Consider the following 14,097-nt stretch of genomic DNA (forward strand, 5'->3'; position numbering starts at 1 on the left):
AGACCTGGCTGACCCGAGTCCCCAGGTGCTCCTCAGAGCCTTGGGAGATCTTGGAGTCCAACAGCACCCACGGAGCCACCACCAGCACCGGGCTCGGGGTGGTCCTGGTTGCCCACGAAGTTTTGGTCGGCCACAAAGCCCAGGTGGGTGACAGAGCCCAGGTGGGTGACAGTGCCCAGGTGGGTGACAGTGCCCAGGTGGGTGACAGAGCCCAGGTGGGTGACAGTGCCCAGGTGGGCCTTAGTCTCTCGGTGGTCCTGGCTGACCGCAGAGGTCCAGCTGGCCACGGATCCTCTGGTGGCCACGGAGCCCGGGTGGGCTTTGGTCTCTTGGTGGCCCTCAGAGCCTTGAGGAGCCATGGAGCCGTGCTGGGGGCCCGGGTGGGCCCACGGAGCCCAGGTGGGCTTTGGTCTCTTGGCGGCCCCCGGGAGCCGGGTGTCCCTCGGCGGCCGGGACAGGTCATGGTGCCTGGGCTGGCTGCGGAGCCTGGGCGCTTTGGGGGGGCCCTGGGGGGGCCCTGGGGGGCCCGGCCACCCCCGTCCTCTCACAGCCACATGGGTGGCCCCAGCGGGGCGGCGTCGGCCTGGCCGGGGGGGTCCGGAGGCACCTGGGGGGGGGGGAGCACAATCAGGGGGGGCTCTGGAAGGAGGGGGGGGGGGGGGGTGACAGGCAGGTATGGGGGGATGGGCAAGCAGGGCCCCCCCCCCCCCTTCGTTTATCAGCACGTTAATTAACCCCGTGATGGGGGGGGGGAAGGGGGGGTCGGTCACCGCGGCAACCCGGGCCCTGGCATTATGCAAATGAGCCCCCAGGTTATTTATAACCCCCCTGCCCCCCTTGTTGGCTAATGGGGCTCATTAACATGCAGCGCATAATTAGCCAATCACATTAACTGCTGCACCTGGAAAGGGGGGGGGGGATGACAGCGACCCCCCCCCACCCCCATCCCGTGGGGGGGCCCAGGCTGGGGGGGGGGAACCCCCAGAGACCCCCAGGGACCCTCAGGGGGAGGGACCCGGGCCCGGGAGCGCCCCCCTCCCCCCTCCACGGGTGTCCGTACCCCCCGGGGGGTCATTAATTAATTAATTAATTAATTATCGATCGCTGATTGTTGATAAAGGGGGGAGAGGGGTCTCGGGGGGGACTTGGGGGGGGCTCTGGGAGAACTGAGGAGCCCCCCAGACCCATGGGACACCCCCGGGGGGGTCAGCCCCATGGGACACCCCGGGGGGGTCAGAGGGGTCTATGGGGGGGGGGTTCTACAGAGGGATCCCCCCCCCAACCCTCTGAGACCCCCTTGGGGGGGCTTTAGGGGGGGCTGTGGGTGGGGGAGGGGCACGTGTGTCCCCCCTCGTGTCCCCCCTGAAGGTCATGGGGAGGAGTCGAGGGGGGGGGCGTGGGCAGGGCGGGGCCGGGGGGGGCACCCAGGGGTGCGGGGACTCCCCAGCCCCCCCCCCCCCTCAAAAGGACCCCCCTCAAACCCCCACCCCCTTCCCCCCCCCCCCCCGTGTGAGCGCGGCCTCGCGCAGGTGACGGACACGCCCCCCTTGCACACGCGGCCCCCCGCCCAGGTGTGCACACCTTGCACGCTCACCCGCACCCCCCGCGCACCTGAACGCGCTCAGGTGCCCCCCACAAAACGCCCCGGCCTGGCCTGAGCCCCCCCCCCCTCACACACACACACCTTGCACACGCGTGTGCGCCCCGGGTTTGCACACGCGCACCCCAAAACACGGCCAGGCTCGTGTGCACCCCAAATCTGCACACACACACACACACACACACACACACACACCCTGCACGCTCGTGTGCACCCCAAATCTGCACACACACACACACACACACACACACACACACCCTGCACGCTCGTGCGCACCCCAAAATTCCACACACACCCGCCTTGCACACTCGTGTGCACCCCAAATCTGCACACAGACCTCCTGCACGCTCGTGTGCACCCCAAAATTCCACACACACCCTCCTTGCACGCTCGTGTGCACCCCAAAAGTGGGCACACCTCCCTCACACCCGGCTTTGCACCCCAAAACCACGCACACGCCCCTTCCACACGTGTGTGCACCCCAAAATTCCTCACACCCCCCCTGCACGCTCGTGTGCCCCCAGTTTAACACCCCTCCCTACACACGCACCCCAAAACTGCACGGACACAGCCCCTGCACGCTCGTGTGCACCCCAAAATCACACACAGCCCCCCTTCCACACTCGTGTGCACCCCAAAATCACACACACCCCCCTTCCACACTCCTGTGCACCCCAAAATTGCTCACACACACCCTGCACGCTCGTGTGCACCCCAAAAGTGGGCACAGCTCCCTCACACATCGGTTTTGCGCCCCAAAAACCGCACCCGCGCAGCCCTTGCACACCTGTGCACCCCCAAACCTCACACACCCCCGTTCCACGCTCCTGTGCCCCCCAAAATTACACACGCACACCCCCTGCACGCTCGCGTGCACCCCAACACTGGGCACAGCTCCCTCACACCCTGCTTTGCACCCCCAAACCTCACACACCCCCTGCACGCTCGTGTGCCCCCAGTTTAACACCCCTCCCTACACACGTACCCCAAAACTGCACAGACACAGCCCCTGCACGCTCGTGTGCACCCCAAAACCACACATACCCCCATTCCACGCTCGTGTGCACCCCCAAAACCACACATACCCCCATTTCACACCCGTGTGCACCCCAAAATTACACACACAGCCCTTACACACCCCTGTGCACCCCAAAACCACACACAGCCCCATTCCACGCTCGTGTGCACCCCAGAATTACACACACGCCCCTTACACACCCCTTACACACCCGTGTGCACCCCAAACTTACACACACACCCCCTGCACACCCGTGTGCACCCCAAAATTCCACGCACGCCCCTTCCACACCCGCGTGCACCCCCAAACCCCTCAGACCCCCACGTCCCCCCCCAGCACGGGCCCCCCCCAGACCCTTTGCACCCCCAGATGGCCCCGGACCCCCCCCCCCCCGTTTCACACGCGTGTGCCCCGCGTGACGCCGCCCGTGGGGCCGGGCCCGGTTCACACGCGTGTGCAGCGCAGGCCCCGCGGCCGGGGGGGGCCCGGGGGGTTTTGGGGGGGTTTGGGGCGGGTTGGGTGAGCCCCCCGCAGTGGGGAGGGGCGGGATGAGCCCCCCGAAATTCCGGGGGGGGCTCGGAGGACGCGCAAAGAGGGGAGGGGGGGAAGGGAGGGCGAGGGGAGGGGGGGATGCGGCCCCCAGACCCTGCAGTGGGGGAGGGGGCGGTGCGGCCCCTCCCCAGGGTGGGGGAGCCCCGGCTCTTCCCCTCCCCCCCATCTCCAGAGCCCCCCAAATCCCCGCCCGGCGATGGGGAGGGGAGGGGGGGGGGGGAAGGGATGTGACCCCTCCTGTCCCCCCAGCCCCGCACCCCCCATCCCCCCCCCAATCCTTCCCTGAGCCCCCCAAAATCCCCCCCCACCATTCCTATCCCCCCCCTCCCCTTCCTCAGACCCTCATCATCCTCCCCCTCCCCCCACATCTCCGTACCCCCCCCCGCATCCCCCCTGCCCCCTCCCCCCCCAACCTCCCCCCTCCCCACATCCCCCCCCATCCTGACCCCCCCAAACCCCCCCGCATCCCCCCCACCCCCCCATCCCCGCACCCGCACCCCCCTCTCTGCTCACCCCCCCCTCCCCGCGCCCCCAAACCCCTCAATGTCCCCTCCCCGTCCCCCCCCCACCCCCGCCGCCCCCTCCCCCGGTTCTGCGCCCCCCCCCCGCTCCCTCCCTCCCCCCCCGATCTCCGGTACCTGCCCCGGGCGGTCCCGGCCGCGGCCCCGCTCCCGCCGCTCCCGCAGCTCCCGCAGCCCCCGCCCGCCCCGGGCACGCGCACGGCTCCGGAGCGGCGCGCGCCCGCAACCCCCCCCCCCCACCAACCCCCCCCTGGATCATCCTCCCTGCAACCCCCCCTGCAACCCCCCCTGCAACCCCCCCCCCCAGCCCCGCATCGACCCCCGCCCCCCTAAAAACCTTACACAGACACACAAACCCCCCCCCCACAGCACAGCCCCCCTGCCCTTCGGTACCGGCTCCGCGATCGCCCCAAACCCCCCCAAAATATCGCCCCGAACGTCCCCCAAAATATCGCCCCAACCCCAAAAATATCACCCCAAACCCCCCCAAAATATCGCCCCAAGCTCCCCATAATATCGCCCCAAGCTCCCCATAATATCACCCCAATCCCCCAAAATATCGCCCCCAACCACCCCCAAACCCCCCCAAAAACATCGCCCCAAAAAATACCGCCCCCCCCAAAAAAAATCGCCCCAAACTCCCCGAAAATATCGCCCCAAACCCCCTCCAAAATATCGCCCAAACCCCCCCCAAAATATCACCCCAAGCCCCCCTAAAATATCACCCCAAGCTCCCCATAATACCGCCCCAACCCCCCCAAAATATCGCCCCGAACTCCCCCAAAAAATCCCCCAAAAATACCGCCCCCCCAAAAAAATCGCCCCAACCCCCCAAAATCGCCCCAATCCCCCCCCAAAATATCGCCCCAAACCCCCCCAAAATATCGCCCCCAACCACCCCCAAACCCCCCCAAAAATATCACCCAAACGCCCCCATAATATCGCCCCAAACCCCCCAAAATATCGCCCCGACGCCCCCAAAAACATCGCCCCAAAAATACCGCCCCCCCAAAAAAAAAATCGCCCCAAACTCCCCGAAAATATCACCCCAAACCCCCTCCAAAATATCGCCCCAAACCCCCCCAAAATATCGCCCCAACCCCCCAAAAATATCACCCCAAACCCCCCAAAATATCGCCCGAACCCCCCTAAAATATCACCCCAATCCCCTCCAAAATCGCCCGAAACCCCCCCAAAATATCACCCCCAAACCCCCCCAAAATCGCCCCAATCCCCCCCAAAAAATCGCCCCAAACCCCCCCCCAAAACATCCCCCAAACTCCCCAAAATATCGCCCTAAAACCCCCCCAAAACATCCCCCCAACCCCAAAAATCGCCCCAAACACCCCGCTGCCCCACGGAGAGAGACCCCCGGGGGGGGCCGACCCCACAGAGACCCCACAGAGACCCCACAGAGACCCCACAGAGACCCGCAGCCGGACACACGGACACGGAGTTTATTCCAACGCTGAGCCCCCCAAAATTCCCCAAAATTCCCCAAAATCCGGGGGCGGGGGTCGGGGTGCCCCCAAACCTTCCCCAAAATCCCGGGAGGGGGGGTCAGGACCCCCAAATCCCCCCCCCCCCCCCAAATCCTCGGGGTCAGGGGGGTCCGGAGCCTTCAGGACCCTGTGGAAATTTGGGGGGGGGGGGGTTCAATATGAGACCCCAATGTCCAGGACCCCCAAACTGGGGGGGACATGGGGGTCCCAGGTGTCCGAACCCCCCAAATTTGAGGGTCCCCAACAACCAGGACCCCCAATTTGGGGGTGCCCAGCCCTTTCGGGGGGGGTCACCTGTCACAGGTGGGTGTCAAAAACTCCATCATCATCCTCGCTATTCTCCTCAGGGGGGCCTGGGGGGGTCATTTTTGGGGTCATTTTTGGGGTCATTTTTGGGGTCTCGACCACCTGAGGGTCCCCATCCGTGGGGGTCCCGATTGGGGGCGATTTTTGGGGTCCACCTGAGGGGCGCAGCGAGGGGCGGCGGGGCCAGGGCAGGGAGAGGCTGAAGGAGCGGGGCCGGGATTTGGGGGGCCCGGGGGGCTCCGGGGGGGGGCGCGGCCGAGGCGACGCTTTGGGCCCGGCGGCGGCGACACTCGGGACGGAGGCGGCGTGACAGCGCAGGCCGCAGCCTGGGGGGGCACGGGGAGCCCCTCGCACCGAGACCCCTCCCCAAAATCCCCGTCACACACCAAGACCCTCCCCAAAAACGCCGTCACACACAGAGACCCCTCCCCAAAATCCCCATCACACACAGAGACCACCCCAAAAAAACCCCTCATACACAGAGATCCCCCCCAAAACCTCCTCACATCGAGACCACCCCCAAAATCCCCGTCACTCACAGAGACCCCCCCCCAAAAACCCCTCATACACAGAGACCCCTCCCCAAAATCCCCGTCACACACAGAGACCCCCCCCAAAATCCCCGTCACACACAGAGACCACCCCAAAAAAACCCCTCATACACAGAGACCCCCCCCAAAAACCCCCTCATACCCAGAGACACCCCCAAAACCACCTCCTACCCAGAGACCCCCCCAAAATCCCTGTCACACACAGAGATCCCCCCAAAAACCCCTCATACACAGAGACCCCCCCCCAAAATCCCCGTCACACACAGAGACCCCCCCCAAAACCCCCTCATACACAGAGACCCCCCCCAAAATCCCCCTCATACACAGAGACCCCTCCCCAAAATCCCCATCACACACAGAGACCCCCCCAAAAAACCCCTCATACCCAGAGACACCCCCAAAACCTCCTCACATCGAGACCCCCCCCAAAATCCCCGTCACACACAGAGACCCCCCCCAAAAACCCCTCATACCCAGAGACCCCCCCAAAATCCCCGTCACACACAGAGACCCCTCCCCAAAAACCCCTCATACCCAGAGACACCCCCAAAACCACCTCATACCCAGAGACCCCCCCAAAATCCCTGTCACACACAGAGATCCCCCCAAAAACCCCTCATACACAGAGACCCCCCCCAAAATCCCCGTCACACACAGAGATCCCCCCTAAAACCCCCTCATACCCAGAGACACCCCAAAACCACCTCACATTGAGACCCCCCCTCCAAAAAGCCCATTACACCCAGAGACCCCCCAAAAACCCCCCAAATGCTCCCCCAAAACCCCCTCATACGCAAAGACCTCCCAAAACCCCCTCACACCGAGAACCCCCAAAAAACCCCATCACACACAGAGACCCCCCCCAAAAACCCCCCAAAATCCCCCCTAAAACCTCCCCCAGGACCCCCCAGCCCCCCAGCCCCCCACTCACCGCTGCACTCGATCCCATCCTTGTGCAGACCCCAAATCTGGGGGGGGGGGCAGGGAGGGAAGGCTCAGGGGGGGTCCCGGTGCCCCCCCCGAGCTGTGCTTGGTAGGGGTGGGGGGATCTGGGGGGAGTTGGGGGGATTTTGGGGAGTTTTGGGGGTTTTGGAGGGATCTGAGGAGCATTGGGGGATCTGGGGGGACTTTGGGGGGGGGTCTGGGGGGTTTGGGGGGATCTGGGGGAGATCTTGAGTGGATTTTGGGGGGATCTGGGGTGGTTATGGGTGGATCTGGGGACTTTGGGGGGGGTTTGGGAGGATTTTGGGGGGGATTTTGGGGAGATTTTGGGGAGGATTTGGGGGGGATTTTGGGGAGATTTTGGGGGGGATTTTGGGGAGATTTTGGGGGGGATTTTGGGAGGATTTTGGGGGGATTTTGGGGGACCCCCCCCGCACTCACCAGTTTCCCGCAGGTCTCGCAGGGCCCCGCGCGAAGCCCCCGCAGGCCCCGAAAATTATGGGGGGGTTCCGGGGGGGGTCCTTGGCTGCAGCGCAGGAAATAATCCAGGACCTCCCCCCGGCTGAGCCCCCCGTCCCTGGGGGGTCACAAAGGGGTCACGGAGGGGAGGGGGGGTGGGGGTCCCCCCCATTTTGGGGGTCCTCGGGGGGGTGGGGGGGTCTCAGATCCCCCGACCAGGAGGGGCAGGTGGGGGCGCAGGGGGGATTTGGGGATTCTGGGGGGGTTTGGGGGTCACTGAGGGGTTTTGGGGGACCCAGGGGGGTTTGGGGGTCCCGGGGAGGTTTGGGGGTGTCCCGGGGGGGGGGTTTTGGGGATATCACTGGGGGGTTTTGGGGGTTTTGGGGGTCTCACATGTCGGTGTCCAGCTCCCCCAGGGGGGGCAGGTGCGGGAAATTTTCCCTCACGATCCCGAATTCCTCCACCGAGATCCGCCCGTCCCCGTCCACGTCGAAATTCCGGAAAATGGACTGAGGACCCCCCCCCACCCCAAAAAAAACCCAAAAATCACCTCGGAGCCCTCCAAGACCCCCCCTCAAACCCCCCCCCACCCCACACCGGACCCCTCGAACCCCAAAACTCCCCCCAGGGACCCCTCCCCACACCCCCCCAGCCCCTCGAACCCCTCAATTCCTCCAAGTCCCCCTTCCCCAGATCCCCCCTAACCCCCCCCCGAGCCCCCCCCAGAGTCACCCCCAGGCCCCTCCATACCCCCCCAGGCCCCCCCCCGCACCTCCACGAGCTGCTCGAGGCGGGGCCGGAGCCCCTCGGGGTCGGGCCGGGGGGGCTCGGGCAGGACCCAGCGCTCGGGGGGGAGGGCGGGGGGCAGCTCCGGGGGGGGCCCGGCCTGGGGGGGAGGGGAGGGGGGGTCAGACCCCCTCAGACCCCCCCCCCATAGGGAAATCCCCCCTTGCACACTCACAGCCCCCGGTCATTGCACACACACCTGGGGGCGCCCCATTTGCACACTCGGCCCCACTCCACGCTCCTGTTTCACACTCGCCCCACTCTTTTCCTCACTCGCCATCCGTTCCACACCCGTTCCACACCCGTTCCACACCCGTTCCCTCCCCGTTCCCGTTGTTCCCTCCCGTTCCCGTTATTCCCCGTTCCCGTTGTTCCCTCCCGTTCCCGTTATTCGCTCCCCGTCCTCGTTATTCCCTCCCCGTTCCCGTTATTCCCCCCGTTCCCGTTATTCCCCCCGTCCCCGTTATTCCCCGTTCCGTTATTCCCCCCCGTTCCCATTATTCCCCGTTCCCGTTATTCCCCCCGCCGTTCCCGTTATTCCCCGTTCCCGTTATTCCCCCCCGTTCCCCCGTTCCCCGTTCCCGTTATTCCCCGTTCCCGTTATTCCCCCCCGCCGTTCCCGTTATTCCCCGTTCCCGTTATTCCCCGCCCGGCCTCACGGGGGCGCTCTCGCGGGGCTCGCGCTGCAGCGACATCTGGTGGAGCTGCTCCTCGCTGGGCCCGAGCGCCAGCGACACCTGCGGGACGGCGGCGGAACTGCAGGGGGGGGCTCGGGGGGGATTTGGGGGCGTTCGGGAGCGTTCGGGGGGGTTTGGGATGGGGCGCTCGCGGCTCAGAGGCCTTTGGGGGGATTGGGGGGCTTGGGGAGGTATGGGGGAGCAGGGGAGGTTTGGGAGGGGAAGGGGAGTTCAGGCATGTTTTGGGGTTTGGGTGGTTTTGGAGGGGTTTTGGGGGTGCGGAGTGGAGCAGGTCAGGGTGGGGGATCCTGGAGGGTCCCAGGAGGGAGTCTGGGGGTTCTGAGAGGGGATTTGGGGAGGGTTGAGGGTGATTTGGGTCTGTGCAGTGGGGTTTGACCTCCAGCAGCCAGAGCAGTTCAGGGTGAGGGGTCCCAGGAGGGATTTTGGGGGTTCCAGGATGGATTTTGGGGGTTCCAGGATGGATTTTGGGGCCTCACCTCCAGCAGCCGGAGCAGGTCGGGGTGGGGGGTCCCGGGGGGTCCCTGCTCCCGCCCCGCCAGCAGCGCCCCTTGCAGGGCGAATCGGGCTCGCAGTTTGTTGGGGTGGGGGCGTCCCGGGCCCCCCCAGTCGGGCAGCGCCGCCTCCAGCGACACCAGGTCCCGCAGGTGAACCCCGAGCGCCGGCACCCGGAACCCCCCCCGCGCCCCCCGCGCCCCCCAGCAGCGCTCGGTAGCCCCGGTAATTCCCCCCCGAGCCCACGGCCTCAGCCAGCTGTGCCCACAGCTGGGGGGGGGGGACACCGGGGGGGTACAAAGGGGACACAGGGACAGAGCGGGGACACAAGGACAGGGAGGGAGACACAGGGGGAGGGGATTTTAGAACTGAGCAGAGCCAGGGGGTGATGTCCCCCCTGTGCCCGCTCAAAACCCCACAAGGACCCTCCCAGACCTTCCTGTGCCCCCTATGACACCCCCAGGACCCCCCCAATACCCCCCCCCCAAATGCCCCTCAACACCCCCAGGTGCCCCAAAACACCCCCAAAACACCCCCAGGACCCCTCCAGGATCTCCCAGTACCCCCCAAATGCCCCTCAACACACCCAGGTGACCCAGGACATCCCCAAGACACCCCCAGGACACCCCCAAGACACCCCAGAACCAACAAATGCCCCAAAACACCTTTGTACCCCCCCGTGAGCCCCCCAGGACCCCACCTGGATGAAGGGGGGGGTCCAGCAGCGCCAGGGTCCGGCGCAGGCGCGCGATGGAGCCGTGGCCGAGCCCCCCGACCACGGCCAGGAGAGAATTGAAATTGCGGAGCTCCAGGAGGCTCTGGGGGAGAGAGGGGCAGATGTGGGGTGGATGGGGGGTGGCGTTGCTGAGGGGGGGGCAGGGCTATGGGGGGGGGTCCATGGGGTGGGGCTCTGGGGCCTTGGTGCAGGGTTGGGCGCTGTGGAACAGTTTTGTGGGTCTGGGGGTCAGTTCTGGGCGTCAGTTTGGGTTTATGGGTTGGGGGTCTCACCTGGGCCAGGTGCGGGCACTGCCCCAGGGCTGTGGGGCAGGGGGTCAGTTGAGATTTAGGGGTCAGTTAAGGGGTCAGTTCCAGTGGTCAGGGGGACAGTTCAGGGGTCATTCCCAGTTCTCACCTGTGCCAGGTGCAGGCACTGCCCCAGGGCTATGGGTCAGGGGGTCAGTTCCGGGGGTCAGGGGTCAGTTCAGGTTTAGGGGTCAGTTCAGGGGTCAGTTCTGAGGGTCAGGGGGTCATTTCCGGGGGTCGGGGGTCAGTTCCGGGGTCATTCCCGGCTCTCACCTGGGCCAGGTGCAGGCACTGCCCCAGCGCTGCCGCTCTCTGCGGCGCCGCCAGGGGGCGCAGCACGCGCAGCTGCACCCAGCGCGAGAGGCCGTTGGACAGCGCCACCAAGCGGCGGAGAGCGGGAGAGCTCGAGGTGCCCGCGGAGCGCGCGAAGACGCGAATGTCCCGGAGCTGAGGGGACAGCGGGGACATTGGGGGACATTGGGGGACATCGGGGGGATTGGGGACAGCGGGGGGATTTGGCACATGGGGACTTTGGGGATATTGGAGGGATTTGGGACACTGGGGACGTTGGGGACAGCGGGGACATTGAGGGACATTTGGGGATACTGGGGACAGTGGGGACAGCAGGACAGCAGGGACATTTGGGGACTGGGGACAGTGGGGGACATTTGGGGGGACATTGGGGGTCATGTGGGAGATTGGGAAAAGCAGGGACATCGGGACACGGGGGACATTGGGGGACATCAGGGACATTGGAGATATCGGTGAGAGCAGGGACATTTGGGGACATTTAGGGACACCGGGGACATTGGGAACAGCGGGGACATTGGAGACATTGGGGACAGTGGGGACATTGTGCTCCAGAGGTGCAGGGGCCAGGAGGGGCGGGTGTCCCACAGGTGTGTTTTACACAGGTGTGTCCCCAGGTGTCCCCAGGTGTGTCCCCATCTGTCCCCAGGTGTCCCCATCTGTCCCCAGGTGTGTCCCCATCTGTCCCCAGGTGTGTCCCCAGGTGTGTCCCCCATCTGTCCCCAGGTGTGTCCCCAGGTGTCCCCAGGTGTGTCCCCAGGTGTGTCCCCAGGTGTCCCCATCTGTCCCCAGGTGTGTCCCCAGGTGTCCCCAGGTGTGACTCACGCGCAGCCGCCCGAACCCGCGGTGCTCCAGGTGCGTCAGCAGCAGCGCCAGCTCGGGCGGCTCCAGCGGCTCCAGGAGCATCGAGAACCGCGGGCGGGGGGGGGGCCACGACCCCCCCCGGGGGGACCCCCCCTGGGGACACCTCCGGCCTCATCATCGTCACCTTCGGCCTCATCGTCACCTTCCTCCGGGCTGTGCAGTGTGGGGGGGGGGGACACACACGTGTGTGCAAGGGGGGACACGCTGGGACCCCCCCCCAATGTGTCACTGTGCCCCCCCCACCCCCAAATTTCCCTCCCTGTGCACCCCCAAACCCCCGTGACCCCCCCAAAAACCCTGTGACCACCCCCCATTTCACCCCTCGGATCCCCCCAAACCACCCCTTAACCCCCCCAAACCCTGTGACCCCCCCAAAATCTGCCCGTGACCCCCAAAACCCCGTGACCCCCCCCATTTCACTCCCCAGACCCCCCCAAACCCCCCCCAAACCCCGTGACCTCCCCAAAATCCCCCTGTGACCCCCGTGACCCCCCCATTTCACCCCCCAGACCCCCCCGAACCCCCCCGTGCCCCCCCCATTTCACCTACAGGCTCTCGAGCCCCAGGGGGGGGTTTTGGGGGTCCCCCCCCAGCGCCGCCCCCAATTCCCGCAGCCGCCCCAAAACTTGGGGGTCCCCCGAGAGCTCCCGCGGGAACGCCCGGACCCAGTACCTGTGGGGGGGAGGGGAAATGGGGGGGATCAGGGGGGACCCCAACACTCGGGGGGGGTCCCCAGAAAGGATCTGGGGGTCCCCAAGGGGTCCCCAGGAAAGGTTTGGGGGGTCCCTGGAGATTGGGGGGGTCCCCAGGGGGATCCAGGGGTCCCTAAGGGGGTCTGGGGGTCCTCAGGGGGATCTGGGGGTCCCCAGGAAGGGTTTGGGGTCCCAGCGGGGTTTTGGGGTCACTCACCGGACCAAGTGTCCGATCTTGAGGCGCAGGGAGGGACCCTCGGCCGAGCCCCCCGACTCCTGCACCCTGCGGGGGGGGTCAAGGAGCCTGCGCGAGGCTTTGGGGGGGTCCTGGGATTTGGGGGGGTCCCTCGGGCTTTGGGGGTGTCCTGGGATTTGGGGGGATCCTGGGATTTGGGGGGATTTGGGGGAGGGAGGGTCTGGAGTGTTGGGGGCGTTCCAGGGAGTCCCCAAAAGTTCAGGGGGTCCCAAGGGGTCAATGGAAGGGATCTGGGGGGGGTCCCGCGGGGTTTTTGGGGTCCCGGGGGGGTTTTTGGGGTTCCGGGGGGTTTTTGGGGGTCCCGCGGGGTTTTGGGGGGTCCCGCGGGGGGTCCCCAAGGATACAGGGTCAGCAGCTTCCCGGCCACCTCGGCCTGGGGCAGGTACCAGGGGTGCGTGGCCAGGAAGAGTCGGACGAGTTGGGGGTCCCGAACCTTCCCCTGTGCGTCTGGGGAGGGGGGGGGGGTCACCCCAAAAACACAGAGAGAGAGACCCCCCCCCAAAACCCTCCCTGAGAGCCCCAACGTCCCCCCAAAACATCGACCCCTCCCCTCTGGGGCTCCCCAGAATTCAGGGACACCTCAGAGCTCTGAACCCCCCCCCAAATTCCCCCAAATCCCCTAAATCCCCAAATCCCCCCAAGTTCCCCCAAATCCCCTCCCCAAATCCCCCCAAATTCCCCCAAATCCCCTAAATCCCCAAATCCCCCCAAGCTCCCCCAAATCCCCTCCCCAAATCCCCCCCAGCCCCCCCCAAATCCACAAATGCCCCCAAATTCCCCCCCCCAAAATCCCCCCCAAATCCCCCCTCAAATCCACCCCAAATCCCCAATCCCCTCAAATCTCCCCAAACCCCTAAATCCCCTCCAGCCTCCCCCAAACCTTCCCCCCCACAAACCCCAGAACCCCCAAAACTTCAGGAACCCCCCCAAATTTGGGGTGTCCCCCCCCCACCGAAGGCATCGACGCAGCCCCTCAGGAGCTCGTCCAGGGTGGGGGCTCGGTCCAGGTCCAGGGAGCTGCTCATGGTGGGACCCCAAAACTGGGGGGGGGAATTTGGGGGGGGGGCTCAGCACCAGAGACCGGTCCGGAGCCCCCCCCCCCCAAAGTGGAGCTGGGGGGGTCCCCAAGTCCTGAGGGTCCCTTTGGGGGGGAGTTGAGGGGGCTGGGAGGGGTCTGGGGGTCCCAGTTTGGGGCGGGTGGGTCTGGGGGGTCCCATTTGGGGACTGGGGGTCCCAGGGGTCTCCTTTAGGGCAATTTTTGGGGGGTTGGGGGCCTCAAAGCCCCCCCGGACCCCCCCCGGGTGCTGCACACCCCGATAAGGGAGCGGCGCTTCCTGAGCCCCAGTTCCGGAGCGCGCCAGGACTGGGAGGGACTGGGGGATACTGGGGGATACTGGGGGATACTGGGAGGGACTGGGGGATACTGGGGGATACTGGGGGATACTGGGGGGATACTGGGAGCGAGCTGCTCCTGGCCTGAGGGGAACTGGGAGCGTTGGAATGCGGGGTCCTGGAGCAACTGGGAG

General features: G+C 66.1%; 1 protein-coding gene across 1 annotated transcript; it reads right to left on the reverse strand.

Moving 5' to 3' along the window:
- Positions 1-5,134: 5,134 nt before the first annotated feature.
- LOC139586325 (RAS guanyl-releasing protein 2-like) lies at positions 5,135-13,880 on the reverse strand. The gene is given in 20 exon segments (XM_071419621.1): positions 5,135-5,320; positions 5,488-5,546; positions 5,655-5,745; positions 5,747-5,805; positions 5,808-5,825; positions 6,982-7,018; positions 7,434-7,569; positions 7,845-7,960; positions 8,224-8,337; positions 8,897-8,974; positions 9,412-9,612; positions 9,614-9,697; positions 10,123-10,245; positions 10,724-10,897; positions 11,585-11,691; positions 11,694-11,776; positions 12,173-12,295; positions 12,533-12,598; positions 12,916-13,018; positions 13,524-13,880. Coding segments are annotated over 19 exon segments (1,842 nt in total). The 5' UTR covers positions 13,597-13,880; the 3' UTR covers positions 5,135-5,320; positions 5,488-5,490.
- Positions 13,881-14,097: the final 217 nt, after the last annotated feature.

This window comes from Agelaius tricolor, unplaced genomic scaffold (genome assembly GCF_023055355.1).
Source record: "Agelaius tricolor isolate 1412-34295 unplaced genomic scaffold, bAgeTri1.0.p SCAF_112, whole genome shotgun sequence".
NCBI classification, from domain to species: Eukaryota; Metazoa; Chordata; class Aves; order Passeriformes; family Icteridae; genus Agelaius; species Agelaius tricolor.